Genomic DNA, 27890 nt, shown 5'->3' with positions numbered 1-27890 from the left:
GGAGGCGCCCCTGATTTGCCAGCGCCGCCCCCCTCCCGCGGACGCGGGCATATGAGGAGGCGGAGGCGGCGGCCGCCGCAGCCTCTGTGCGGTGGGACCAACGGACGGACGGACGGACGCGCGCACCTACCGAGGCGCGGGCGCTGCAGAGGCTCCCAGCCCAAGCCTGCGCCTGAGCCCGCCCCGAGGTCCCCGCCCCGCCCGCCTGGCTCTCTCGCCGCGGAGCCGCCAAGATGGGGGTAGGTGCTGGGCCGGCTGGGCGCCGCTTCCGTGTGACATTGTGGGGCCGGTGACATTGGGTGTGCGCGGGAGGCGGGGGCACCGGGACCCCTGCGCTCCGGGGCCAGGCCTGCGAGACCCGGGGAGCCGGCTGACCCAGCCAATCCATGTGGTCGTGGGGCCGCAGGGGGCGGCGGGGGGTCTGTGGCGCACGTTGGCATGGCTTTGTGTGCGGGGATCCGCGAGGTTGTGGGCCAGCCCTCAGCATCTCCGCCTGACCTTGTGCGGTTGCATGTGCACAGTTGCATGTGCGTATGAGAGCTGCTGGCTCTGTCAGGCCCTGGCAGCGAGTGTGTGGGCCCCGTGGTGTCTGAAAGTCTGCGATCGCGTCTGGGTGTGTCTGTGAGAGCTCGTGTTAGTGCGTCTGGGGTTATTGAGGCCCCCCTGCTTCCCTGGCAGGGTGCGGATAGGTCCACGTTGTGGGATGGACACCAGATGACCTCTCTTTCTCCTTCCAGGCCTGGATGGGGGGACTCCGCAGTGTGTGTGTGTGTGTGTGTGTGTGTGTGTGTGTGTGTGTGTGTGCAGGCTCCGCAGTGTCGCAGCCTGGGGCTGCAGTGTGTGTGTGTGCAGCCCCTCATGTAGGGGAGCGGGCATGGGAGGCTGGGAGGAGGAGAGGAACAGGAGAGCCACGGTGGGGAGACTGAGTGCACAGCTGAGGGTGTGCGTGTGCAACTGTGTAGTGGGGAGCGTGCATGCCTGGCTGTGTCCTTGCCTCTGTGTCCGTGTGTCCTTGTCTGTCTGTGAGTCTCTCCAGCAGATGCCGCCTCCCTCCCTGGCTGACCACCTGACCCTTGCTGCAGCCCTGGATTCCTCCCTGTGTGTCTGGGGCGGGGCTGAAGGGAGGGGGAATCAGGAGAGGAGGGGGTGGGTGGGGGTAGGTGGGAAGAAGAGGGCGGGAGAGGCCAGTGGAGGGAGAATAGGAGGGCTGGGGAGAAAGATGGCGGATAAAGGCTGATGGGCCCAGGGATGGAGGTGGGGGATGGGGCTGCAGATCTGTGGGGTGGGGCAGGGTGGGCCGGGGGGCTGGGAAGGAGGATTGGGTTGGGGCAGGACTAGGGGAGAGAAGGGAGAAAGGGGTAGTCAGTGATGGCTGTCAGGTAAGTGGGATGGAGGGAGGGAAGCTGTGGATGGATTGGGAGAAGACTGATGCTAAAAGCCCTAGAGAAGGAAGTTAGAGGGAGGTGGTCTTAGGAAACGGAGTGGGGACGAGAGGAGAAATGAAGGCAGCTTAGACATGGGAAGGAAAGACAGAGACACATGGAAAGACAGAGATGCTCTGAAAGAGACAGAGAAAGAGACATGGACATAGAGACAAAGAGACAGAGACAAGCAGAGAGACATGGCTGAGACACATGGAGAGACATTGAGAGAGAAAATGAGAAACTGAGGCTCAGAGGAAGAGACACAAGGACAGATATTTCCTATCTAGCGGCAACCACAGTCAGCCTGAGGGACAGGAAGAGGAGGCAGAGGGCAAAGGGGGAGGTCAAGGGAGGGATGGTCAGAGATGTGGGCCAGGTCCCCTGTGAGGGGGAAGGGAGGCCGGCCCAGGCGCAGAGGCTGCGGGAGCTGGCGCCAGATCAGGGAGAGGCGGACAGCATGGAAAATGGCAAGGAGCTGCAGAGGCGGCCACAGCGAGACAGGCATGGTCCCCACCCTTGGAGGTGCTCCCGCCCCACAGCGCGCCCATCTGGGCCTCCTGCCTTGACTGGGAAAGCCTCAGCTGTGCACTCCAACAGATGGGAGCCCGCTCCCCAAGGGGGTCTGGCTGTGTCAAGGGCAAGCAGGAGCCAAGGCCAGGGCCAGGGTGAGCCAGGAGTCCCAGGGTCCCGGTCCCTCCTCCCTCAGACCAGGAGTCCAGGCCCCAGCCCCTCCTCCCTCAGATCCAGGAGTCCAGGCCCCAGCCCCTCCTTCCTCAGATCCAGGAGTCCAGGCCCCAGCCCCTCTTCCCTCAGACCAGGAATCCAGGCCCCAGCCCCTCCTCCCTCAGACCCAGGGGTCCAGGCCCAGCCCCTCCTCCCTCAGACCCAAGGGTCCAGGCCCAGCCCCTCCTCCCTCAGACCCAGGAGTCCAGGCCCTGGCCCCTCTTCCCTCAGACCCAGGATTCCAGGCCCCCAGTCCTTCCTCCCTCAGACCCAGGGGTCCAGACCCCTGCCCCTCCTCCCTCAGACCCAGGGGTCCAGGACCCCAGCCTCTCTCAGGATCTGAGAGTCCGGCCCAGCCCTTAGCTTTTATGGGGCCCCGAGCATCAGCTGCCAGCCTTCAACTAAGGTTTCTGGGTGGGCAGCTGATTTTCTCCCTCTCTCTCTCCTGACCCCCATCTCACCCCTCTCCTGGCCTCCTGCACAGGACTTGACCCCAGGCCTTTGTAGCTCCACATCTCTCCATCTCTCCATGTGTCTCCAACCTGAGTCTACCCCATCGGGCAAAGCTGAGACCACCCCTGGCACTGTAGGGGAGTAGGAAAGATGGTCTCCCCGTCCCCCAAGCCTCTGTGCCTCCGCGTCTGAGACGCGGTGCTGCTGCAGGGCTGGCGTGGGGCCAAGCCTCCCTCCCACCCCCTGCACCCCTTCTTGAGGCTCCCAGATCTCCAGGCTGCTGCCCCTCCCTGCACACCCCCACCCTCCGACTCAGCCTCTGGGTCTGGGGGCAGACAGCAGGCAGCTCAGGCCCTCTACAAGGTCACGAGGAGATTAGCGCTGAGCTGCGCTGAGCCTCCGATCCCAGCTTGGCCCTGGGCCTGCGGGACCTGTCAGCGGCCCCTGCAGCACCCAGCCTCGCCCCACCCCTCCCACCAGCCTCGGACACTGCCCTCCCCATCCGCCCAGGCTCCCAAACTGGAACTTCAGGGACTGACACCACGCGCAGTTGAAGCCAGGACTAGGGCTTCTGCCTCTAACTCTCCTGCTCTGTCCTCCAGGAACCTGGGACTCACACCACGCGCAGTTGAAGCCAGGACTAGGGCTTCTGCCTCTAACTCTCCTGCTCTGTCCTCCAGGAACCTGGGACTCACACCACGCGCAGTTGAAGCCAGGACTAGGGCTTCTGCCTCTAACTCTCCTGCTCTGTCCTCCAGGAACCTGGGACTCACACCACGCGCAGTTGAAGCCAGGACTAGGGCTTCTGCCTCTAACTCTCCTGCTCTGTCCTCCAGGAACCTGGGACTCACACCACGCGCAGTTGAAGCCAGGACTAGGGCTTCTGCCTCTAACTCTCCTGCTCTGTCCTCCAGGAACCTGGGACTCACACCACGCGCAGTTGAAGCCAGGACTAGGGCTTCTGCCTCTAACTCTCCTGCTCTGTCCTCCAGGAACCTGGGACTCACACCACGCGCAGTTGAAGCCAGGACTAGGGCTTCTGCCTCTAACTCTCCTGCTCTGTCCTCCAGGAACCTGGCCATGCCCAGCCGCTGTTAAGGACGCTCCATGGGCCCAACACATGGAAGATCCCAGAGAGAGGCAGAGACAGAGATAGAGGAAGGTACCAGAGGGAGACAGTGAGAGAGACAGAGACAGAGAGACATAGACAGAGATAGAGAGGCAGATTCCAGAGACAGAGAGAGGAGATCTCAGAGAGACAGAAATAGAGAATAAGATCCCAGAGAGAAAGTGAGAGAAAGAGACAGAGAGAGAGAGGAAGATCCCAGAGACAGACAGCGAAAGAGAGAGGAAGATCCTACAAAAAGAGACAGATATATATATATATATATATATGGACAGAGAGAGAGAGAGAGAGAGAGAGATTGAGGAGAGCCCAGAGAGAGACAGTGGGAGAAAGAGAGATAGAGAGGAAAATTCCAGGATGAGGCAGTAAGGGAGAGAAACAGAATGAGAGATATATGGGGAAGGAGGGGGACGGAAGATTTGAGAGAGACAGAGGAAGAGAGAGAGAGAGAAAGAGAGGAGATCTTAGTGATAGTGAGAGAGAAAGAGAGATTCAGAGATAGAGAGGAGATCCCAGAGAGAGAGAGTGGGAGAGAGACAGAGATAGACAGATCCCAGAGAGAGATATTAGAGAGACAGAGAGAGAGACAGAGAGAGGTTGAAACAGGAAAAGAGACAGGTAGGGAGAGATGTGAGCATCCCAGAGGAGACAGCTTGAGAGATGAAAATAGAGACACAATGACAGAGAGAGACAGACCGAAAGACGGAAAAAGACAGAGACAGAAAGTACTGATCCTTGAGACGCCAACTCAGAGGGAAATAAGAACCCAGAGAGACAGAAACTCAGCCAGACCTGGGGAGACACAGCCAAGAGATGGAGACAGACATCATGCAAGGCAGAGAGACAAAGAACCAGAGATCAGAGAGAGACAAAATCACAGAAAGACACATGCAGACAGACCCAGAGACTGGGATCAGGATAGAGAATGACAGAGACAACATAAAGAGATCAGAGCGATAGAGAGAGAGAGAGAGCTATCAAGAGAGAGAAACAGCCTTGCAAAGACAGAGATACGGAGATGGAGAGATAAAGAGACAGGAGACAGAGAGATGATGAAACAAAGCAATAAGACCAAGAGCCAAAAACAGACCTGGAGATACACATCAAGGGAGACAGACAGAGGAGAAAGAGATGGAGATACAGGTGGAGACATAGAAAAGACAGATATGAGGCCGGGCACGGTGGCTCACGCCTGTAATCCCAGCACTTTGGGAGGCCGAGACGGGCGGATCACGAGGTCAGGAGATTGCGACCATCCTGGCTAACACAGTGAAACCCTGTCTCTACTAAAAATACAAAAAAAATGAGCCGGGCGTAGTGGCGGGCGCCTGTAGTCCCAGCTACTCGGGAGGCTGAGGCAGGAGAATGGCGTGAACCTGGGAGGCGGAGCTTGCAGTGAGCTGAGATCATGCCACTGCACTCCAGCCTAGGCGACTAAGCGAGACTCCGTCTCAAAAAAAAAAAAAAAAAAAAAAGACAGATATGTAGGAAGGTTGGACAGGGCCAGGGAGAAGGAAGAAGAGACAAGCAGAGTTAAAATGTCACATAGAGGTGGGGCACGGTGGCTTATTCCTATAATCCCAACAGTTTGGGAGGCTAAAGCAGGAGGATCGCTTGAGTCCAGGAGTTAGAGACCAGCCTGGGCAGTGTAGTGAGACCCCATTTCTAGAAAAAAATTAAAAATTAGCCGGGCGTGGTGGCACACACCTGTAGTCCCAGCTACACAGGAGGCGGAGGCGGGAGGATCACCTGAGCCTCAGAAGTCGAGGCTGTAGTGAGCTGTGATTGCTGCACTCCAGCCTGAGCATCAGAGTGAGACATTGTTTCAAAAAACGAAAACAAAGTCACATAGACACAGAACACAAAAGGGGAGAGCCCCGCAAAGATGGGCACAGAAACAGAGAGAGACAGAAACACAGGCAGAAGCCAGACAGGGACCTTCGGGGACAGAGACTCAGAGACACACAGAACCAGAGACAGGGAAGCCGATTGCAGCAGATGAGACTCACGAGGCCTGAGAGTCACCAGAGGCAGAAGGGAGGTGAAGTCACCCAGAGGCTCCGGGAGACACAGGGAGACCCCGAGAGGCAGACAGAGACCCCCACCCAGAGATGCAGGGGCACCGGCCAGGAGGATAGCTGGGGCACGGAGGGCCAGTGTCCCCCTGGAACCCCTTCTCGCCCGCAGTCTGGTGGCTCTGACAGCTATCGTATCGCCACCTCGCAGGACAAGAAAGATGACAAAGACTCGCCCAAGAAGAACAAGGGCAAGGAGCGCCGGGACCTGGATGACCTCAAGAAGGAGGTGGCTATGGTAAGCCTTGCCCTCTGCCTGCACACCCTCCCAGAGAACCTCGCCAGTTCTTGGCTGGCCTAGGCACTCACCGTCTCCCCCAAACTCCTGTTCCTCAGACAGAGCACAAGATGTCAGTGGAAGAGGTCTGCCGGAAATACAACACAGACTGTGTGCAGGTGTGGCCGGGCTGCGGGCTGGGACCCTGGGAACTAGGGAGGAGGAGCTGGGGGCTAGGACCCCTGGGTCTGAGGGAGGAGGGGCTGGGGGCCTGGACTCCTGGGCCTGAGGGAGGAGGGGCTGTGGCTGGTGTCTTAAGTTCTGGGGGTCTGGTGAAGGCCTGGGGTGCCAGGGTTGCCCAGGGAGGGTTCTGTGTGAGTCCTCTGTCCCTCAGGGTTTGACCCACAGCAAAGCCCAGGAGATCCTGGCCCGGGATGGGCCTAACGCACTCACGCCACCGCCTACCACCCCAGAGTGGGTCAAGTTTTGCCGGCAGCTCTTCGGGGGCTTCTCCATCCTGCTGTGGATCGGGGCTATCCTCTGCTTCCTGGCCTACGGTATCCAGGCGGGCACCGAGGACGACCCCTCTGGTGACAACGTGAGTGCCTGGACCCTGCCCTGTGCAAGGCTCTGCACATTTATTTACGGACACCACACCCCAACTTCTTCCCATCCCTCTAAGCTTTCCACAGCCCACTCTCCCCCTTTTTCCCATGTAACTCACAATCACCCAGCAAGAGAACCAGATCAAATACAAGGCAAACTGAGGCTCAGAAAAGCCAGGTTACTTGTCCAAGGCCCCACAGCAGGACGTGTGAGCCGGGGCTCTGTCCCAAGGCTGTGTGACCTCAGCGGCCTTGAGAACAGACACCAGCAGGTGGTCATGGCTTGACAGATACCCAGAGTGAGTGTCACATAGAGACCCAGGCACACCCCGCTGCTGATACATCAGGGCCCATCCCCATAACACAGGGACACATTCGAGATGCAGCCTCAGATCCCATGCGCATAACACAGACCCACACACCAGCCACACAGAGCTGCTCACCTGGGTAGGCGTGTGTGCACACACACGCATGTGCACGGAGGGTCAACGCAGATGCCACACCAGGATGTGGTTTCAAACATGGCCACCTAATTCAGAAACACAGACACAGACTCAGACATACACTGACAGAGAAACTCACACACACACTGACACGCACACACACACACAGCAATGCAGGCATAACCTGGTGACAGAGAGACATGAGAGTCAGGCACAGAGAGTGTCCTCAGATATTCAAATCTAAACAGTCTTAGACATAAGCTCTCACAGAGAGGCAGAGCTGGAGATACAGAGACAGAGATCCACACACAGAGAACCAAAGAAGCTGCCTTGTAGAATGTAAAGTCAGGCATGCAGCCAGTCAGACAGACACATGGACAGACAGCCGCATCCCAGACTCAACACGTGCAGGAGGACAGACACACACACAAAATAGATGGACAAGTCGGGCATGGTGGCTCACGCCTGTCATCCCAGCACTTTGGGAGGCCAAGGTGGTGGATCACAAGGTCAGGAGATCAAGACCATCCTAGCCAACATCGTGAAACCCCATCTCTACTAAAAATACACAAAATTAGCCAGGTGTGGTGGCACGCACCTGTAGTCCCAGCTACTCAGGAGGCTGAGGCAGGAGGATCACTTGAACCAGGAGGCGGAGATTGCAGTGAGCCAAGATCATGCCATTGCACTCCAGCCTGGGCGACAGAGTGAGACTCTGTCTCAAAAAAAAGAAAAATCGACAGACCCTTAGATTCAAACACAACCATTACAGAAAGAGGGACTCAAGCACAAACAGGGGAGACTCAGACACACCAACCCTCATAACCAACCTAGGGTCAGACACACAAATACAGACCCCCACTGACACAAAGCTCCCTTCCCAGACTCCAGGCGAGCAGGGACTGGTGGAGAGTGGCTTGGGCGGCCCCTGATCAACATCCCCACATCTCCCCACAGCTGTACCTGGGCATCGTGCTGGCGGCCGTGGTGATCATCACTGGCTGCTTCTCCTACTACCAGGAGGCCAAGAGCTCCAAGATCATGGAGTCCTTCAAGAACATGGTGCCCCAGGTGAAGGGTGCCCAGCAAGGGGCCAGACGGGGGTGTTAGTGTATGGGCTGGGGGCCGGGCCCAGTGACCCCCAGGCAGAGGGAGTCTGGGAGGTGACATTACTCCATCCCACCTCAGCAAGCCCTGGTGATCCGGGAAGGTGAGAAGATGCAGGTGAACGCTGAGGAGGTGGTGGTCGGGGACCTGGTAGAGATCAAGGGTGGAGACCGAGTGCCAGCTGACCTGCGGATCATCTCAGCCCACGGCTGCAAGGTGGGCCTGGGCCTGGGGCCTGGCTTTACCCTCCCTCGGGCTGCCCAGGAGCTCAGGCCCAGCCCCTCCTCCCTCACACTCAGGAGTCCAGGTCCCAGCCCCTCCTCCCTCAGACCCAGGAGTCTAGGCCCCCAGGCCCTCCTCCCTCAGACCCAGGAGTTTAGGCCCTGGGCCCCCTCCTCACCCAACAGTCAGGAGTCCAGGCCCAGCCCTCACCTTTCGGAGATCCTTAGGGACCCTAGACCTTGGCCAGCAGCACTGTGCCTTCCCCACCTTCAAGATCCCAGCCTCTGGCCTCCCACACACCACTCACCCACTGGGCACCCAGGCTTCTAGCTGTGATCTCCAGGCACACAGGCTTCAGCCCCAAGCCCTGTTCACAAATACCCTCCTGTCCCAGGCCCTGGACTGAACCCTCTCTCTGCTGCACCTACCCCCAGGTGGACAACTCCTCCCTGACTGGCGAATCCGAGCCCCAGACTCGCTCTCCCGACTGCACGCACGACAACCCCTTGGAGACTCGGAACATCACCTTCTTTTCCACCAACTGTGTGGAAGGTGAGGCGGGTGCAGAGAAGACACACAGCTGGGGCAGACACAGGGACGTGTCCCAGGGGGTCAGGCCTCCAGAACCTCCCTGAGCCACCCCACCTCAGCCTAACCCCTCTGGCCTGCAGGCACGGCTCGGGGCGTGGTGGTGGCCACGGGCGACCGCACTGTCATGGGCCGTATTGCCACCCTGGCATCAGGGCTGGAAGTGGGCAAGACGCCCATCGCCATCGAGATTGAGCACTTCATCCAGCTCATCACCGGCGTGGCTGTCTTCCTGGGCGTCTCCTTCTTCATCCTCTCCCTCATTCTCGGATACACCTGGCTTGAGGCTGTCATCTTCCTCATCGGCATCATCGTGGCCAATGTCCCAGAGGGTCTGCTGGCCACTGTCACTGTAAGGCCAGGCTCCTGGGTCTGGGTGGGGAGGGCCTGGGGGTCTGGGCTCCTGGGTCTGAGGGAGGAGGGGCTGGGATCCTGGACCCCTGAGTCTGAGGGAGGAGGGGCTAGAGGCCTGGACCCGTGTGTCTGGGGGAGGAGGGGCTGGGATCTGGACCCCTGGGGCCGGAGAAGGGGCTGGGGGCCTGGATCACAGTATTCTTGTGAAAGACAACTTGGGCCTGACCCAGAGGGCCTCATTAACAAAGCAAACAATCAAAGAAAGAAACAAACAAAAATCTTGAGAAACACTGGTAAGCCGTAAAGAGCCAACAATCCTATTGCAAAATTAAGAAGTGCACGCTCATGATGAAAAGTTGAAGAGTACATCAAGTTAAAAAATAAAATAATGAGGCTGGGTGCACTGGCTCACGCTGTAATCCCAGCACTTTGGGGGGCCAAGGCGAGCAGATCACCTGAGGTCAGGAGTTCAAGACTAGCCTGGCCAACATGGTGAAACCCTGTCTCTACTGAAAATACAAAATTAGTGGGGCGTGGTGGCACATGCCTGTAATCCCAGCTACTCAGGAGGCTGAGACAGGAGAATCGCTTGAACCTGGGAGGCGGAGGTTGCAGTGAGCCAAGATCACGCCATTGCACTCCAGCCTGGGTGATAAGAGTGAAACTCCATCTCAAAAATAAATAAATAAATAAATAAATAAATAAATAAATAAATAAAATAAAATAATAAGCCTGGCGCAGTGGCTCACGCCTTTAATCCCAACAGTTTGGGAGGCTAAGGCAGGATGACTGCTTGAGGTCAGGAGTTTGAGACAAGCCTGGACAACATAGTAAGAGCCCATCTCTACCAAAAAATGTGAAGGCTGGGCGCAGTGGCTCATGCCTGTAGTCCCAAGACTTTGGGAGGCCGAGGCGGGTGGATCACCTGAGTCAGGAGTTCGAGACCAGACTGGCCAACATGGCAAAACCCCATCTCTACTAAAAGTATAAAAATTAGCCAGGCGTGGTGATGGGTGCCTGGAATCCCAGCTACTCAGGAGGCTGAGACAGGAGAATAGCTTGAGCCTAGGAGGCAGAGCTTGCAGTGAGCCGAGATCGTGCCACCTCACTCCAGCCTGGGCGACAAAAGCGAGATTCTGTCTCAAAAAAAAAAAAATTTTTTTTTTTAATTAGCCAGGCGTGGTGGTACATGTCTGTAGTTCCAGCTATTTGGGAGGCTGACCTGGGAGGTTGAGGCTGTAGTGGGCCATGATTGAACCACTGCACTCTAGCCTGTGTGACAGAGGGAGACTCCATCTCAAGAAAATAATAATAATAATAATCATCATCATCATCATCATTATTATTATTATTTTAAAAAAATTTTCCTCTGGCTGCTTTGCTGCCAGCTTCACCCCAGTAGTCCATTCTCTGTGAGGTTCCCCCTGACAGCTGTGAGCATTTTGACTAAATGCTGTCTTCAAGGTGCATGGCAGGGACTATCTTAGAAATACCATTCTCCTCTTTCATTCTTTGACTTAATGTTTTATGTGAAGTTTTCCATATTAGGGCCGGGCAGGGTGGCTCACGCCTGTAATCCCAGCACTTTGGGAATCCGAGGTGGGTGGATCACTTGAGGTCAGGAGTTCAAGACCAGCCTGGCCAACATGGCAAAACCCCATCTCTACTAAAAATACAAAAATTAGCCAGGCGTGATGGTGGGCGCCTGTAATCCCAGCTACTCGGGAGGCTGAGGCACAAGAATTGCTTGAACCTGGGAGGTGGAGGTTGCAGTGAGCTGAGATCGAGCCACTGCACTCCAGCCTGGACGACAGAGCAAGACTGTGTCTCAAAAAAAAAAAAAAAAAGTTCACTGTTTTCCATATTAGCAATGTTGAATGCTACCCTATGTCAAATGGATTTTTATACGCAAAGGATTAAGCATATTGTGAGCATATAGTCTGATGATTTGGGGCAAACTGAACACAATCACGTCAGCTGCAACGAGACTGCGTCTCCCTGAAGCCCCCTCAAGACCTTATTTAGCCCCTGCCCCCCAACTCAAGGGTAACCCCTGATCTGGCTGCTAACAGCATAGATTAACTTTGCCTGTGTTCAAACTTCGTATTAACGGAATAATTCAGTATGAACTCATTTCTGGCTCTTTTTGGCTGAACATGTTTTTGACGTTCACCCATGCAGGTGCAGGCAGCAGTAATGTATTTGTTTTTATCAATGTTAGTATTCCATTGTCCACAATTTATTTTTTCTGCTGTTAGTGGACATCTGAGTAGTTTGCAGTTTTGGACAATTTTTTTTTGAGTTGGAGTCTCACTCTGTTGCCCAGGCTGGAGTGCAGTGTCACGACTTCGGATCACTGCAACCTCCGCCTCCTGGGTTCAAGGGATTCTCGTGCCTCAGCTTCCCAAGTAGCTGGGATTACAGGCGTGTACCACCATGCCCTGCTAATTTTTGTATTTTTAGCAGGGATGGGGTTTCACCATGTTAACCAGGCTGGTCTCGAACTCCTGATCTCAAGTGATGCACCTACCTCGGCCTCCCAAAGTGCTGGGATTACAGGCGTGAGCCACCGCGCCTGGCCGTTTTGCACTATTATGCATGTGGCTGCTATGAGCATTCTAGTCCCTGTCTTTGGGTGTCTCTGCCCTGTTTCTATTGGTCTGAATTGGGGGTGGCATTGCTGGGTGCTGCCTCATTCTTTTCCAGGCCCTCAGGATTCTCTGGGGGCTGGGCAGCTGGGCTGTGGCCCTCGTGTCACTCATCCAACCCTGCCGCCGGGCTTGTCCCTGTAACTTGCCTGCCCTTGCTCGTCCTCCAGGTGTGTCTGACGCTGACCGCCAAGCGCATGGCCCGGAAGAACTGCCTGGTGAAGAACCTGGAGGCTGTAGAAACCCTGGGCTCCACGTCCACCATCTGCTCAGACAAGACAGGGACCCTCACTCAGAACCGCATGACAGTCGCCCACATGTGGTTTGACAACCAGATCCATGAGGCTGACACCACGGAGGACCAGTCAGGTGAGCACAGGCCCCGGGTGAGGACCATGGGGGCCTGGCTCCAGGAGTCCCTGGCCCTCACACATGCCTCCCCCAGGGACCTCATTTGACAAGAGTTCACACACCTGGGTGGCCCTGTCTCACATCGCTGGGCTCTGCAATCGCGCTGTCTTCAAGGGTGGTCAGGACAACATCCCTGTGCTCAAGGTGGGTTCAGCTGCTGGCCTCACCTCAGCCCTGCCTGTGTCCTCCCCTCAGCTGTCCCTGTTCTGACAACCCTTTCTCCTTGCAGAGGGATGTGGCTGGGGATGCGTCTGAGTCTGCCCTGCTCAAGTGCATCGAGCTGTCCTCTGGCTCCGTGAAGCTGATGCGTGAACGCAACAAGAAAGTGGCTGAGATTCCCTTCAATTCCACCAACAAATACCAGGTACTCTGGGCTTTCTGGGAGAGCCAGCCTGGACCTCAGGTTCCTGATGATGCCTGTAAAGAGGTGTCATAGAGCCTTGATTTTCCCATCTGTAAAATGGGAATGATAATACCCGCCTGGTGGGGAGAGGAACAGGGAGAGCTTGAGAGTGGGAGCCGGACCTCTGTTGGAGTGAGACGCTGAGGAGTAAAGATCTTCCTGCAGGCCAGGCGCGGTGGCTCACACCTCTAACACCAGAACTTTGGGAGGCTGAGGTGGGGGGCTCACTTGAAGCCAGGAGTTCGAGACGAGCCTGGGCAAGATGGCAAAACCCCATCTGTACGAAATTTTTTTTTTTAATTAGCCAGGTGTGGTGGTATGTGCCTGTGGCCTCAGCGATTTGGGAGTCTGAGGCAGGAGGATTGCCTGAGCTGGGGAGGTTGGGGCTGCAGAGAGCCTACATCACGCACTGTACTCCAGCCTGGGTGACAGAGCAAGACCCTGACTCAAAAAAAAAAAAAAGTTTTCCTACAGCAGAGAGTGGGAACAAGCAGGAGACCTCTTGGGGCAGAGCAGCAACTTTAAATTATTCAGCAAACCTTTTTTTTTTTTTTTGAGACAGAGTTTCGCTCTGTCACCCAGGCTGGAGTGCAGTGGCGCGATCTCAGCTCACTGCAAGCTCCGCCTTCCAGGTTCACACCATTCTCCTGCCTCAGCCTCCAGAATAGCTGGGACTACAGGCGCCCGCCACCATGCCCAACTAATTTTTTGTATTTTTAGTAGAGACGGGGTTTCACCATGTTAGCCAGGATGGTCTCGATCTCCTGACCTCGTGATCTGCCCGCCTCAGCCTCCCAAAGTGCTGGGATTACAGGCATGAGCCACCGCGCCCGGCCTCAGTAAACTTTTTTTTGAGATGGAGTCTTGCTCTGTCGCCCAGGCTAGAAGGCAGTGGTGTGATCTTGGCTCACTGCAACCTCTGTCTCTGGGTTCAAGTGATTCTCATACCTCAGCCTCCCGAGTAGCTGGAATTAGAGGCGTGCACCACCACACCCAGCTAGTTTTTGTATTTTTAGTATTGATGGGGTTTCATCATGTTGGCCAGGCTGGTCTTGAACTCCTGACCTCAAGTGATCCACCCACCTCGGCCTCCCAAAGTGCTGGGATTACAGGCATAAGCCATCATGCCCGGCCCATTCAGTATACATTTTTTGAGCAGCCACCACATGTTAGGCCCTGTTTTGGGTGCTGGGTGTACACACAGTAGTGAGTGACATGGTGAAGTCACCCCTCTCTGAGACTTACGCTCTGGTTCTAGAAGACAGACAATAACAAAGGCATGAGGAGGTAATCGTAGTGGTTGTGGTGCTGAGGGAGGGAACCCTGCAGGTGTCTGGGGGAAGAGCGCTCTGGTAGCAGGCACAGCCTGTGCAAAGGCCCAGAGGCGGGAGTGTGCTGACGCATCTGAACGCCAGCCAGCCAGCCAGTGTGGAGGGGCTGGGAGCCAGGGAGCGTGGTGGGGGTGGTGGGTGCTGGCCAGATCCTGTCAGGCCCCACGGGCATGGAGAGGACTTGGCTGTGACTCTGAGGAGCACACAAGCCTCCAGGGGGCTCTCAGCCAAAGAGAGACAGAAGTTGACTCAGAGCTTTTAAAATAACTTTATTAAGATATAATTAACATACCATAGCTCGTCCCTCTAAGTGTATAATTTAATAGTTTTAGTATATTCGCAGATATAGGCAGCCGTCCACATAGTCAATTTTAGAGCATTTTCATCACCTCCAAAAAGAAACCCCACATCTCTCAGCTGTCACCCGCCCCCTCCTCCCCCACACTCCCAGCCCTAAGCAACCACTAACCTACTTTCTGTCCGTATGGTTTTGCCTATTCTGGACATTTCATAAAAATGGAAGCATACAGCTGGGCGTGGTGGCTCACGCCTGTAATCCCAGCACTTTGGGAGACCGAGGCAGGAGGATCGCTTGAACTCAGGAGGTTGAGACCAGTGTGGGCAACATAGGGAGAGCATGTCTCTATAAAAAATTAGCCAGGCATGGTGGTGTGGACCTGTGGTCCCAGCTACGTGGGAGACTGAAGCGGGAGGATCGCATGAGCCTGGGAGATCAAGGCTGCAGTGAGCTGTGATCTCGCCACTGTTCTCCAGCCTGGGTGACAGAGTGAGACCCTGTCTTAAAAAAAAAAACAGGGTGGGAGGAGGGGAGCGCAGAGGTGGTGGCTTATGCCTGTTATCCCAGCACTTTGAGAGGCCGATGAGGGCAGATCACTTGAGGCCAGGAGTTCAAGACCAGCCTGGCCAACATGGCAAAATCCCGTCTCTACTAAAGATACAAAAGTTAGCTGGGTGTGGTGGTGGTGCCTGTAATCCCAAGCTACTCCGGAGGCTGAGGCAGGAGAATTGCTTGAACCCAGGAGGTGGAGGTTGCAGTGAGCTGAGATCGTGCCACTGCACTCCAGCCTGGGCAACAGAGCGAGATTCTGTCTCAAAAAAAAAAGAAAAAAGAAAAAAAGAAAAAGAAATATATATCCATGAGATAGACAGAGCGGACAGGAATGAGCAGAGGTCTCTGTGAGAGAGTGTGGGGGAGCCCTGGTGTGGGCCTATCCTGGCACCCGTGGCTCTGGACAGGGGACAGGATGGGGCAGGGAGCTTCCTGGTGTCTGCGTGGCTCAGGCACGCCACCCTCTGATCGGTCCCCAGCTCTCCATCCATGAGACCGAGGACCCCAACGACAACCGATACCTGCTGGTGATGAAGGGTGCCCCCGAGCGCATCCTGGACCGCTGCTCCACCATCCTGCTACAGGGCAAGGAGCAGCCTCTGGACGAGGAAATGAAGGAGGCCTTCCAGAATGCCTACCTTGAGCTCGGTGGCCTGGGCGAGCGCGTGCTTGGTGCGAGGCTGCCGGGCGGGCTCTGGGGTCCCTGGAGGGCAAGGAGGGTTGTGATGCTGCCCAAAGCCTGGCTCAGCCCAGGGCCTCCCAGAATATACTGTAAATGAATGAATGAATGAATGGATGGATGAGAGGGGAAGGCATCCTAGGAAATGAATGCTGACTGGCCGTCTTGCTGATGGGGAGATGGAATGCGGGCGATGCAGACATCTAGGGGCATGGGGCGGAGGTTCCGAGGCTGGGACCCTCACACCCCAACCCTTCCCTGCCACTAGGTTTCTGCCATTATTACCTGCCCGAGGAGCAGTTCCCCAAGGGCTTTGCCTTCGACTGTGATGACGTGAACTTCACCACGGACAACCTCTGCTTTGTGGGCCTCATGTCCATGATCGACCCACCCCGGGCAGCCGTCCCTGATGCGGTGGGCAAGTGTCGCAGCGCAGGCATCAAGGTGTGGCTTGGGGTGGCTGGGGGAGGCAAAGCCAGGCGTGGGGCGGGAGAGGCCATCCCTAAAAAACAATGCCTGCAGGTCATCATGGTCACCGGCGATCACCCCATCACGGCCAAGGCCATTGCCAAGGGTGTGGGCATCATCTCTGAGGGCAACGAGACTGTGGAGGACATCGCCGCCCGGCTCAACATTCCCGTCAGCCAGGTTAACCCCCGGTGAGCCACCCATCCCAGCCAGGGCCCTGGACATCCCTCTAGGGTGTTGACACAGGGGGACCGCTTCCCCCCAACCTCCCTCTGCACTGCCTGTCCCATTCTTTCTGGGACTCCTCCATGGACCAGGCCCTGGGTCTGGCCCTCCCTCCGGTGTGGGGACATTGCAGCCACAGAGGTAGCTAGGCATAGGTTTGCATCCCAGCCTTTATTTTATTTTATTTATTTATTTATGTTTTTGAGATGGAGTCTTGCTCTGTCGCCCAGGCTGGAGTGCAGTGGGGCAACCTCAGCTCACTGCAGCCTCCGCCTCCTGGGTTCAAGCAATTATCTGCCTCAGCCTCTTGAGTAACTGGGATTACAGGGGCCCTCCACCATGCCCCGCTAATTTTTTTTTTTTTTTGTATTTTTAGTAGAGACGGGGGTTTCACTATGTTGGCCAGGCTGGTCTCGAACTCCTGACCTCAGGTGATCCACCTGCCTTGGCCTCCCAAAGTGCTGGGATTACAGGCGTGAGCCACTGCGCCCGGCCTGCATTCCAGCTTATACTGCTCACAAGCTGTGTGACATTGGGCAAGTCCTTTAGCATCCATGAACTTCAGTTTGCCCATCTCTAAAATGGGCTACTAATAATTCCTATCTCAGAGGATTCAGTAGAATCCAGTACTTCTGTGTCTGTCTCTCTTTTTTCCTGTCTGTCTGTCATTGTCTCTCTCTTTTCTGTTCTGTTTTTCTGACTTCTTCAACTTTCCCATCCTCATACCTATCTCTGACTCTGCCTTCCTTCAGCTTGTCCATTTATCTCCGTTCCTCTGAATCCACTGTGTCTTGGCCGGGCGCAGTGGCTCACGCCTGTAATCCCAGCATTTTGGGAGGCCGAGGTGGGTGGATCACTTGAGGTCAGGAGTTCGAGAGCAGCCTGGCCAACATGGCAAAACCCCATCTGCACTAAAAATTAAAAAAAAATTAGCCAGGCGTGGTGGTGGGCACCTGTAATCCTATCTACTAGGGAGGCTGAGACAGGAAAATCACTTGAACCCAAGAAGCAGAGGTTGCAGTGAGCCGAGATTGCGCCACTGCACTCCAGCTTGGGTGACAGAGCGAGACTCCATCTCAAAAATAAATAAATAAATAATAAAGAAATAAATAAATCCACTGCCCCAAAGTCCTTCCTTAGGTCTGCCCGCACGCCCTGCTGCAGTAGCCCCCTTCTCCCCTGCTTCCCGCAGAGGCCTCTTCCCCCAGCCCCTGGTCCTCTGGCTCTCCTGGTTGTGGGGCTGGCCCCTCTGTTTCTCTGTCTTTCAGGGATCACTTTGCCACTCCTCACACACCCTGACCTCAGCCATCGCCCTCTCTGCTCTTCCCAGGGATGCCAAGGCCTGCGTGATCCACGGCACCGACCTCAAGGACTTCACCTCCGAGCAAATCGACGAGATCCTGCAGAATCACACCGAGATCGTCTTCGCCCGCACGTCCCCCCAGCAGAAGCTCATCATTGTGGAGGGCTGTCAGAGACAGGTGGGCTGCGCTCCCGCAGAGGAGGGGACGGGGCCTTGACTCCTGGGTCCTCACTGAGGCCGGGGCCTGGTTTCCTGGGTCTGAGGGAGGAGGGGCTGGGGGTCTGGACCCCTGGGTCTGAGGGAGGAGGGGGCTGGGGACCTGGACCCTTGGGTCTGAGGGAGGAGGGGCTGGGGGCCTGGACCCCTGGGTCTGAGGGAGGAGGGGGTGGGGTCCTGGACCCTTGGGTCTGAGGGAGGAGGGGCTGGGGGCCTGGACTGCTGGGTCTGAGGGAGAAGGAGGCTGGGGGCCTGGACCTCTGGGTCTGAGGGAGGAGGGTCTGGGGGTCTGGACCCCTGGGTCTGAGGGAGGAAGGTCTGGAGGCCTGAACTCCTAGGTCTGAGGGGAAGAGGAGGTTGGGGACCTGAACTTCTAGGTCTGAAGGAGGAGGGGGCTGGGGTCCTGGGCTTCTGGATCTGAGGGAGGGGACTCTGGGGCCTGGCCTCTGGGTGTCATCCTTACCCTCTCTCCCTCCAGGGTGCAATTGTGGCTGTGACCGGGGATGGTGTGAACGACTCCCCCGCTCTGAAGAAGGCCGACATTGGGGTGGCCATGGGCATCGCTGGCTCTGATGTCTCCAAGCAGGCAGCTGACATGATCCTGCTGGACGACAACTTTGCCTCCATCGTCACAGGGGTGGAGGAGGGTGAGTTGGCCAGGGGTGGCCCTGGAGACCAGGGTCACTACTGGAGGCCTGAGACCAGCAAGGGGAACTGGCCAGGGCTGCAGGGGGATGTGTGGCAGAGACCACAGGCCCCCTGGCCCTGGAGGAGCTTGAGCCTGTCCTTTTCTGTCTTCCTCCCCTGTGGGGTCGGGAGCTCCCCTGGGCAGGACTGAGCTGTCACACTTCAGGGTCCCTGCATCATCCAGCCCAGGCCCCATCTGGTGGGTGAAGCTGACTTGGAGGCTTTTTAAAGATATTCTCAGCCAGGGGCGGTAGCCACGCCTGTAATCCCAGCACTTTGGAAGGCTGAAGCAGGCAGATCACGAGGTCAGGAGATCGAGACCATCCTGGCTAACATGGTGAAACCCCGTCTCTACTAAAAATACAAAAAATTAGCCGGGCATTGTGGCGGTTGCCTGTAGTCCCAGCTACTCGGGAGGCTGAGGCAGGAGAATTGCTTGAACCCAGGAGGTGGAGGTTGCAGTGAGCTGAGATTGCGCCACTGCACTCCAGCCTGGGGGACAGAGCGAGACTCCGTCTCAAAAAAAAAAAAAAAAAATTCTCAAGCCCAACCAGGGGGAAGCCAGGGACCCTGGAGGAGATCCCCTCTGCCAGCCTGGGCTGGGGGTCAAGGGAGCTTCCCAGAGTGGACAGGGATGGCTGAGCCAAGTCAGGGGCCATGCTGTGACGTCCACATAGACTAGTGCCAGGGAGTCGCAGGCAGAGGAACCGGTACACAGGCAAGGCGGTGTGAGGGGCTGGGTCTGAGGCTGGTGCTGCTGAGGTGGGGGCTGCAGAGCAGACAGGCACCACCTCCTGACAGGCCCAGACGAGGCCACAGAAGGGTTGGTTCACATTCAGATTTATTTTGATCATCAAATTAATTCATGATAATTATAGACAAATGCAGGAAAGCATTCAGGAAAAAAGTGGAATCACCCATAACCTCGCCATCCAGAAATAATCACGGTTCATGCCTTGGTGGATTTTCTTCCAATTTCTCTCTCCTATTTGAAATGTCTCTGGTGTAAAAAGTAGTTCATGGTAAAAGAGAATTCAAACAGCAAAGCTGAGCCCAGAGTAACAGATTAAATGTCCTCAGCCCTTGTCTCCTATATCCCAGAGGAAACCATGGTTAACACCTTCTTATCCCCCAAGAGACATCTTTTTTGGGGGGCTGGGGGCGGGGATAGGGTCTCAATCTGTCACCCAGGATGGAGTGCAGTGGCACAATCATGGCTCACTGCAGCCTCCACCTCCGGGACTTAATCGATCCTCCTGCCTCAGGCCCCTAAGTAGCTGAGACTACAGGTATGCACCATCACACCTGGCTGATTTTTAAGATTTTGTAGAGATGGGGTTTCACCATGTTGCCCAGACTAGTCTTTTTTTTATTTTTTATTTTTGAGACAGAGTCTTGCTCTGTCACCCAGGCTGGAGTACAGGCATGCAATCTCAGCTTACTGTTGCCTCCACCTCCTGGGTTCAAGCAATTCTCCTGATTCAGCCTCCTGAGTAGCTAGAATTACAGGTGCATGCCACCACACCAGGCTAATTTTTGTATTTCTAGTAGAGATGGGGTTTCACCATGTTAGCCAGGCTGGTCTTGATCTCCTGACCTGAAGTGATCCCCGCACCTCGGCCTCCCAAAGTGCTGGGATTGCAGGAGTGAGCCACCTCGCCCAGCAAGGTCTTCAACTCCTGGGCTCAAGCAATCCTCCCACCTTGGCCTCCCAATTTGCTGGGATTACAGGCATGAGCCACCACGCCTGGCCTCCCCAAGACATCTATGCATACACAGTACACACACTGTCTCAGATACAGCCATCTGCTCCTTCCGAATCTTGTGCATCATGCTGGAAGCCTGGGAGGCAGCTGTGAGCAGAGCAGACACCATCCCTGTTCTCACGGGGCTGGAGAGACAGCCTTAAACAAGTTAACAGATATGTAATTACAAATTGTGATATATGCCCCGAGGAAAGCAGGCTGCTGTGATAGATAATAGTGAGGGTCCTGCCCAGATGGGGTGGACAGGGAAGGCCTCTCTGAAGTGAGGGAAGAAATACCTAACTTCCGTCAGGGGCCGGGCACGGGGGCTCACGCCTGTAATCCCAGCACTTTGGGAGACCAAGGCGGGAGGATCGCTTGAGCCCAGGAGTTCAAGACCTGCCTGTACAACAAATTAAGACCTCAAAGATCAAAAAATTTTAAAAATTAGCAGGGTGTGGTGTCGCACACCTGTAGTCTCAGAGACTTGGGGGGCTGAGGCAGGAGGATCACTTGAGCCTGGGTGGTCGAGGCTGCCGTGAACCGTGATGGTGCCACTGCACTCCAGCCGGGGATACAGCGAGATCCGAGACCCTGTCTCAAACAAACAAACAAAATAACTTCCAACGGGGGCATTCCAGATATACCCAAAAGTAAAGCAAAGGCACAGTGGGCCCCTGCGCCTCCATTCCAGCTGCAGCGGCAGTCAGCGCACGGCACACCTTGTTTCTTCCCCACCCCCTGGAACACACGCTGGATTATGCTGATGCACATTTAAGTCATCATTTCATCCATAAATATTTTAGGATGAGAAACCCCTAGTTTGTGGAGAAGAGCACAATGCAGGGAACGAGAATATCAGGTGGGAGCGGCCCAGGCCCTTATTGCTATGCAAGAGACATCAAAGCAATCAAAGCAGCCACACCACAGGCAGCCTGCTTCACCTTCCCTTCCCTCCCTCCCTGCCTTCCTCCCTCCCTCCCTTCCTTCCTCCCTCCCTCCATCCCTGCCTGCCTGCCTTCCTTCCTTCTTTCCTTCCTTCCTTCCTCCCTTCCTCCCTCCCTCCCTTCCTTCCTCCCTTCCTCCATCCCTGCCTGCCTGCCTGCCTGCCTTCTTTCCTTCCTTCCTTCCTTCCTTCCTTCCTTCCTTCCTTCCTTCCTTCCCTTTCCTTCCTTCCCCCTCCCCTCCCCTCCCCTTTTTTTGATGGAGTCTTGCTCTGTTGCCAGGCTGGAGTGCAGTGGCGTGATGTTGGCTCACTGCAACCTCCACCTCCCAGCTTCAAGCGATTCTTCTGCCTCAGCCTCCCACATAGCTGGAACTACAGGCATGCACCACCACTCCCAGCTAATTTTTTGTGTTTTACTAGAGACGGTTTTTCACCATGTTAGCCAGGATAGTCTCGATCTCCTGACCTCGTGATCCACCCGCCTCAGCCTCCCAAAGTGCTGGGATTACAGGTGTTTGCCACCGTGCCCGGCCTGTTCTTTCTTAATGATTGACCTCATTGTTCATGGGCTAATCTTTTTACTTATTTATTTATTTAGAGACAAGGTCTCACTCTGTTGCCCAGGCTGGAGCGCAGTGCTGCAATCATCAGTCACTGCAACCTCCACCTCCTCAAGTGATTCTCCCACCTCAGCCTCCCAAGTAGCTGCGACCACAGGCTCGAGCCACCGTGCCTGGCTAATGTTTATCTTATTTTATTTTATTTTTTTTGAGACGGAGCCTTGCTCTGTTGCCCAGGCTGGAGTGCAATGGCACAATCGTGGCTCACTGCAACCTCCACCTCCGAGGTTCAAATGATTCTCCTGCCTCAGCCTCCCAAGTAGCTGGGGTTACAGGTGCCCACCACCACGCCCAGCTAATTTTTGTATTTTTAGTAGAGATGGGGTTTCATCATGTTGGCCAGGCTGGTCTTGGACTCTTGATCTCAGGCAATCCTCCTGCTTCGGCCTCCCAAAGTGTTGGGATTACAGGCGTGAGCCCCAGCGCCTGGCCTGGATTAATCTTTATTTTGTTTACTTTAGACAACCTGTACTGGTTGAATATTTATTGAGATATGGCATGCATACAGTGAGTTGGGCATATTATATCTCATTAAAATATTCAACCAGACAGGGTGTATAAATTTTTACACATGTACACAGCCATGCAACCACCAGACCCCAGTCAAGATAGAAAACCATTCCAGCCCCCCATTTAGGTTTTGTCTGCTCTCTTCCAGTCTATATCCCTCCTCCTAGACATAACCATTATCCTGACTTTTAGCCCAGAGACGGGTGCTGAGCCTGCTCCAGTTGGAGTTGGATGCTAAGAATGCTTTTGTGTCTGGCTCGTGTCCCTCAGCACGGGATCCAAGGTCCAGCTGTGGAGTTGTGTCCGTAGCTCGCCCCTTCTTGCTGTGTAGTATTTGACTGCATGGATGTACCGTGGTTTATTCATCCCTCACCTGTTGATGGACATGGGGTTGACTCTGGCTTTTGGCTCTGATGAGTGGTGCTATGGTGAACATTCTCGTACTTGCTTTTCGCTGGGCATAAACAGTCCTCCTCTCTTTTGGGTATAAAACCTAGGAGTCGGATTACTCGGTCGGTGGGGTGGGGGATGTTTGATAGAAACTCTGAAACCATCTTCCAAAGTGGTTATTTCAAGAATGTTTCCACAAAGGCGATGTGGTTGGATGTTTATGTGGAAAGGTAGGTGGGTGAGGGGCCAGGTGTGGAGACTTATGCCTGTAATCCCAGCACTTCGGGAGGCCGAGATGGAATCACAACCCAGAAATTAGAGACAAGCCTAGGAAAAGTGGTGAGACTGTCTCTACTAAAAATACAAAAATTAGCTGGACGTGGTGGCGCGTGCCTGTAGTCTCAGCTACATGGGAGGCTGAGGCAGGAGGATCACTTGAGCCTGGGAGTCGAGGTTGCAGTGAGCCGTGATCATGCCACTGCACTGCAGCCTGGGCAACAGAGTGAGACCCTGTCCCAAAAAGAAAATAATGGTGGGTGGGCTGGGGGGTAGAAAAGGACGCTGGACAGGCCGGGCGTGGTGGCTCACGCCTGTAATCCCAGCACTTCGGGAGGCCGAGGAGGGCAGATCACGAGGTCAGGAGATTGAGACCATGCTGGCTAACACAGTGAAACCCCGTCTCTAATAAAAATACAAAAAAATTAGCCGGGCGTGGTGGCAGGTGCCTGTAGTGCCAGCTACTCGGGAGGCTGAGGCAGGAGAATGGTGTGAACCCGGGAGGCGGAGCTTGCAGTGAGCCGAGATCGCACCACTGCACTCCAGCCTGGGCAACACAGCGAGACTCTGTCTCAAAAAAAAAAAAAAAAAAAAAGGACGTTGGATGAGGGCAGAGGAGGGGCAGAGGGAGTGGGGCTCCCTGGCATGGGCGCCTGCTCTGAGCCTGCCTGTGCCACAGGCCGCCTGATCTTCGACAACCTAAAGAAGTCCATCGCCTACACCCTGACCAGCAACATCCCGGAGATCACGCCCTTCCTGCTGTTCATCATGGCCAACATCCCGCTGCCCCTGGGCACCATCACCATCCTCTGCATCGATCTGGGCACTGACATGGTGAGCCCTGGCAGCCACCCTTGGGGCCCAGGAGGGTGGAGTCCTCCCCTCTCCGGCTCACCCGGCCTCCTCTGCCTAGGTCCCTGCCATCTCACTGGCGTACGAGGCTGCCGAAAGCGACATCATGAAGAGACAGCCCAGGAACCCGCGGACGGACAAGTTGGTCAACGAGAGACTCATCAGCATGGCCTACGGGCAGATTGGTGAGGCACCGGGGACTCCATCTCCCTACGGCCCAGTGCCGGGCCTAGAGCAGTGCCTGGCCCACCGTGGGTGCTTGGGACCCTGGCGTTGACTCAGGGGAGCAGACGTGGGCAGGACCAACCAGTGAGCTATCTGAGGGGGGGGTCTGCACCCCATCCTTCTCCACCTCCTCCTCTCTGCTGTTGATGTGTGCGGATCCCCAGAGGAGTGGAGCAGCCACCCTTGGGGGCTGTCCCAGCAAGCAGAGACTTCATGGCAGTGGTTCCAGGCCCAGGGAGGTCATTCCTGCGTAGGGAGCTCAAGCTGGGGATCCCCCAAGAATTCATGATGTTTAGGTGGCCTAGGTCAGGTGGGAGAGGGGCTCCAGGTTATCCCTCTGGGAGAGCCCTCTCTCCAAAGCCCCTGTCCCAGGTGGCCCACCCATCTCAGGGCCTCACCACCAAGTGAGACCTCAGGTCACCCTCTGGGAACCAATGTCCAGATAACAGGGCCAGGAGGGCATACTCCCCTCTCCAAGGAGGCCTCCGGGCCCTCTGAGGTGCCCTGGGTTGGCTGCTGGCCCCAATCTGAGCCTCTCCTTGGCTTCCTCTCTCCTCCTTCCAGGAATGATCCAGGCTCTCGGTGGCTTCTTCTCTTACTTTGTGATCCTGGCAGAAAATGGCTTCTTGCCCGGCAACCTGGTGGGCATCCGGCTGAACTGGGATGACCGCACCGTCAATGACCTGGAAGACAGTTACGGGCAGCAGTGGGTGAGTAGGGCAGGGTGCTGTGTCCCTGCCCACCATAAGATCCCCCGGGGTGAGCTGTTCCAGCCATGCATGGCCACTTCCTACGATGGCCCCTCAGTCTCCCATGGCAGCATCAAGGCCTTTGCTGGGCACCTGGGGCTTCCTGGATGCCCTTGGCCCAGCCCATCTGGAGCCTTGTGTCCCACTGCCAGAGCTCTCTGCCCTGCCAGGCCTTCTTCCCCACCTCTGTCTGTCCCTTCAAAGCCCAGTTGCTGTCTGTCCTCCTTGGGAGGCCCACAGGGTCCTTATCCTCCTCCCTGGCCCCTGGTGGATGGTGAGATCACCATTAACCTTTCTTCTTCCTTGTACGTCTCCTGACTCCTCCCTCGGGACTATGAGCCCGCAGAAGGAAGACACACCTGAGGCCCTGAGGACCCCATGCAGGATGGGGCGGGGCAAAGAGCACCGGAACGTCGGGGTGGCAGCTAGGGCTGCAGTGCCACTAACTGACGTCCCGTGCCCTGGTCACCGCTCCTGCAGACATACGAGCAGAGGAAGGTAGTGGAGTTCACCTGCCACACGGCCTTCTTTGTGAGCATCGTTGTCGTCCAGTGGGCCGATCTGATCATCTGCAAGACCCGGAGGAACTCGGTCTTCCAGCAGGGCATGAAGTGAGGGCCGGGGGCACACGGTGACTGGACAGCCATCTGTCCTGTCCGAGTGTCTGTCTGTCTGTGTACTTCCTCTTGTGTCCTTGCTTTGGTTTTTTGTTGTTTTGTTGAGGCAGGGTCTCACTCTGTCACCCAGACTGGAGTTCAGTGGTGTAATCATAGCTCACTGCAGCCTCGACCTCCTGGGCTCAAGTGACCCACCCACCTCAGCCTCCTGAGTAGCTGAGACTACAGGTGTGCACCATCATATATGGCTAATTTTTATTTATTTATTTAGAGACAGAGTCTTGCTCTGTTGCCCAGGCTGGAGTGCAGTGGCACAATCTCGGCTCACTGCAACCTCTGCCTCCCGGGTTCAAGCGATTCTCGTGCCTCAGCCTCCCAAGTAGCTGGGATTACAGGTACGCACCACCAGGCTCGGCTAATTTTTCGTATTTTTAGTAGAGTTTCACCATGTTGCCCAGGCTGGTCTCAAACTCCTGAGCTCAGGCAATCTTCCTGCCTCAGCCTCCCAGAGTGCTAGGATTACAGGTGTGAGCCACCATGCCCAGCCCATTTTGGGTTTTGCCACTGCACTGATTTTCTCTCAAGGGGTCCTGTGTGTCCTAGATTCTCTCTCAGCCTCTGTGTGTATGGTGGAGGTGCCCCTGGCCTTTTCTTTTTATACCAGTGCCTCTCTGTGTCTGTCCCTGTCTCTGTGTCTGTTTCTGTCCCTGTCTCTGTGTCTGTCCCTCTCTGTGTCTGTCTCTCTGTCTGTCCCTGTCTGTGTGTCTCTGTGTCTGTCCCTGTCTCTGTGTCTGTCCCTGTCTTTTGTCTCTTTCTGTGTCACCATCGCTCTGCCTCTATCTTTGTCTCTCTCTGTCGGGGCATGTCTCCCCATCTCTGTCTCTCCCTATGTCTCTGCCTCTCTGTCTCTGTGTCTGTGCTGCTGTCTCTGGGTGTCTGCACTGTGCCTCCCCCTGTCTCTGCGGGGTGGCAGGTGCAGGGTGGGTGCTCTCTGGGCCCAGCCCTGCCCTTCTGTGCCTCCAGGAACAAGATCCTGATCTTCGGGCTGTTTGAGGAGACGGCCCTGGCTGCCTTCCTGTCCTACTGCCCCGGCATGGACGTGGCCCTGCGCATGTACCCTCTCAAGTGAGTGCCCCGCTGCCCCCAGCCCTGCCCACGCCAGCGCCTGCCACGGAGCCTTCCCTTAGACTCAGCCTGAACCTCAGGCCCCACCTCCCCTGGTGTCCCCACTGCAGTCCCCATTCTGATGCCCCCAAGCCTCCCCCATAGGCTGCTCCCACCACGGATTACTCCGCAGACCCCAGGCCCCAGCCCCGCCCAGGGCACCCTCCACCTGTGAGCACGAAGGATCCTGGGAGACTGCCCCTCCGCGTCCCCTCCGGTCCCCTGAAACTCTGCCTCTCGTTAGGGCCCCGCACTCAAGCCCTCCTGCTCTCCCCTCTGCAGGCCCAGCTGGTGGTTCTGTGCCTTCCCCTACAGTTTCCTCATCTTCGTCTACGACGAAATCCGCAAACTCATCCTGCGCAGGAACCCAGGGGGTGAGGGAGCTCGGCAAGGCAGCCGAGGGGGGCGGGGGACAGCAGGGTCTCAGGCAGCTGGTCCCAGGCTCCCCTCGCACTGCTGGATGGCTCTGACACCTGGTTCCCACTCTTCTCTCTCTTCCCATCTCTCCGGGCCCCCACTCTGTCTTCTCACGGGTCTCTGTCTGTGTGGTTTCCTTGTCTCTCTCCCTCTCTGTCCCTCTCTCTGCTGGGCGGCTCGCCTTGCCTGTCTCTCTCCATCTCTTACTCTGTCTCTTTCTTTCCTTCTTTGTCTCTCCAGGTTGGGTGGAGAAGGAAACCTACTACTGACCTCAGCCCCACCACATCGCCCATCTCTTCCCCGTCCCCCAGGCCCAGGACCGCCCCTGCCAGTCCCCCCAATTTTGTATTCTGGGGGGAGGAGCCCTCTCTCCCCGTGGCCCCACCTTGGCCCCCACCCCCTCCACTATCTCCTGCCGCCCCCACTCTGGCTGGCTTCTCTCCCCTGCCCCAAACCTCTCTCCTCTCTCTTTTCTGTGTCAGTTTCTCTCCCTCTCCTCACCCCTCTATCCATTCCTCCCGCCCCAGCCACCTCCCTGGGCTCTTTTTTACTCCCCTTCAGCCCCCCGGCTGATGCCATCTCTGGTTCTGGACAATTATCAAATATATCAGTGGGGAGAGAGAAGCGGTGTGTGTGTTGTGCCTGCTTTCCAGACGGGGACTGCGGCTGGGACAGCGTCCCCTCTGTTGGGGCGCACTGCCAGGCGACTCTCGAAACTACAGGAACTTAGCCTGGCACTGGCTTGGAAGTCACGGAATCTCAGAGCCATCTAATCACGGAGTTTTCAACTCCACGAAAGTCAGAGCAGCTTGAATTCACCA

At 56.1% G+C, this 27890-nt stretch overlaps 2 protein-coding genes across 3 annotated transcripts in view; one reads left to right on the top strand and one right to left on the bottom strand.

The window, feature by feature from the left end:
* ATP1A3 (ATPase Na+/K+ transporting subunit alpha 3) lies at window positions 1-27693 on the top strand. 2 transcript variants are annotated; one of them, XM_034946079.3, is made up of 23 exons: window positions 1-239; window positions 5953-6039; window positions 6138-6197; window positions 6413-6616; window positions 8024-8137; window positions 8255-8389; window positions 8830-8947; window positions 9067-9335; window positions 12156-12354; window positions 12431-12540; window positions 12626-12760; window positions 15460-15652; window positions 15928-16103; window positions 16182-16318; window positions 17683-17833; window positions 18350-18518; window positions 23725-23879; window positions 23959-24082; window positions 24687-24832; window positions 25352-25482; window positions 26512-26613; window positions 26935-27026; window positions 27310-27693. In XM_034946079.3, the coding sequence occupies exons 1-23, from the start codon at window positions 234-236 to the stop codon at window positions 27336-27338; spliced, it is 3042 nt and encodes a 1013-aa protein (XP_034801970.1). In that variant the 5' UTR covers window positions 1-233; the 3' UTR covers window positions 27339-27693. The 2 variants fall into 2 exon arrangements, with proteins under 2 accessions (XP_034801970.1, XP_034801969.1); XM_034946078.3 differs by having other exon boundaries at window positions 61-239; window positions 5914-6039.
* Window positions 1-27890, bottom strand: part of LOC100976543 (CEA cell adhesion molecule 6) — a 910921-nt gene that overhangs the window by 676876 nt on the left and 206155 nt on the right. The window lies entirely within an intron of this gene.

This window comes from Pan paniscus, chromosome 20 (assembly GCF_029289425.2).
Source record: "Pan paniscus chromosome 20, NHGRI_mPanPan1-v2.0_pri, whole genome shotgun sequence".
NCBI classification, from domain to species: Eukaryota; Metazoa; Chordata; class Mammalia; order Primates; family Hominidae; genus Pan; species Pan paniscus.
The sequence above is the reverse complement of the archived record's forward strand: the minus strand, read 5'-3'. Positions and strand labels throughout refer to the sequence as shown.

Coding starts and splice junctions, on each gene's coding strand:
- ATP1A3 (XM_034946078.3), top strand. Junction 17,834..18,349: donor TGGAGGGCTGTCAGAGACAG/GTGGGCTGCGCT, acceptor CTCTCCCTCCAG/GGTGCAATTGTGGCTGTGAC. Junction 24,083..24,686: donor CATGGCCTACGGGCAGATTG/GTGAGGCACCGG, acceptor TCCTCCTTCCAG/GAATGATCCAGGCTCTCGGT.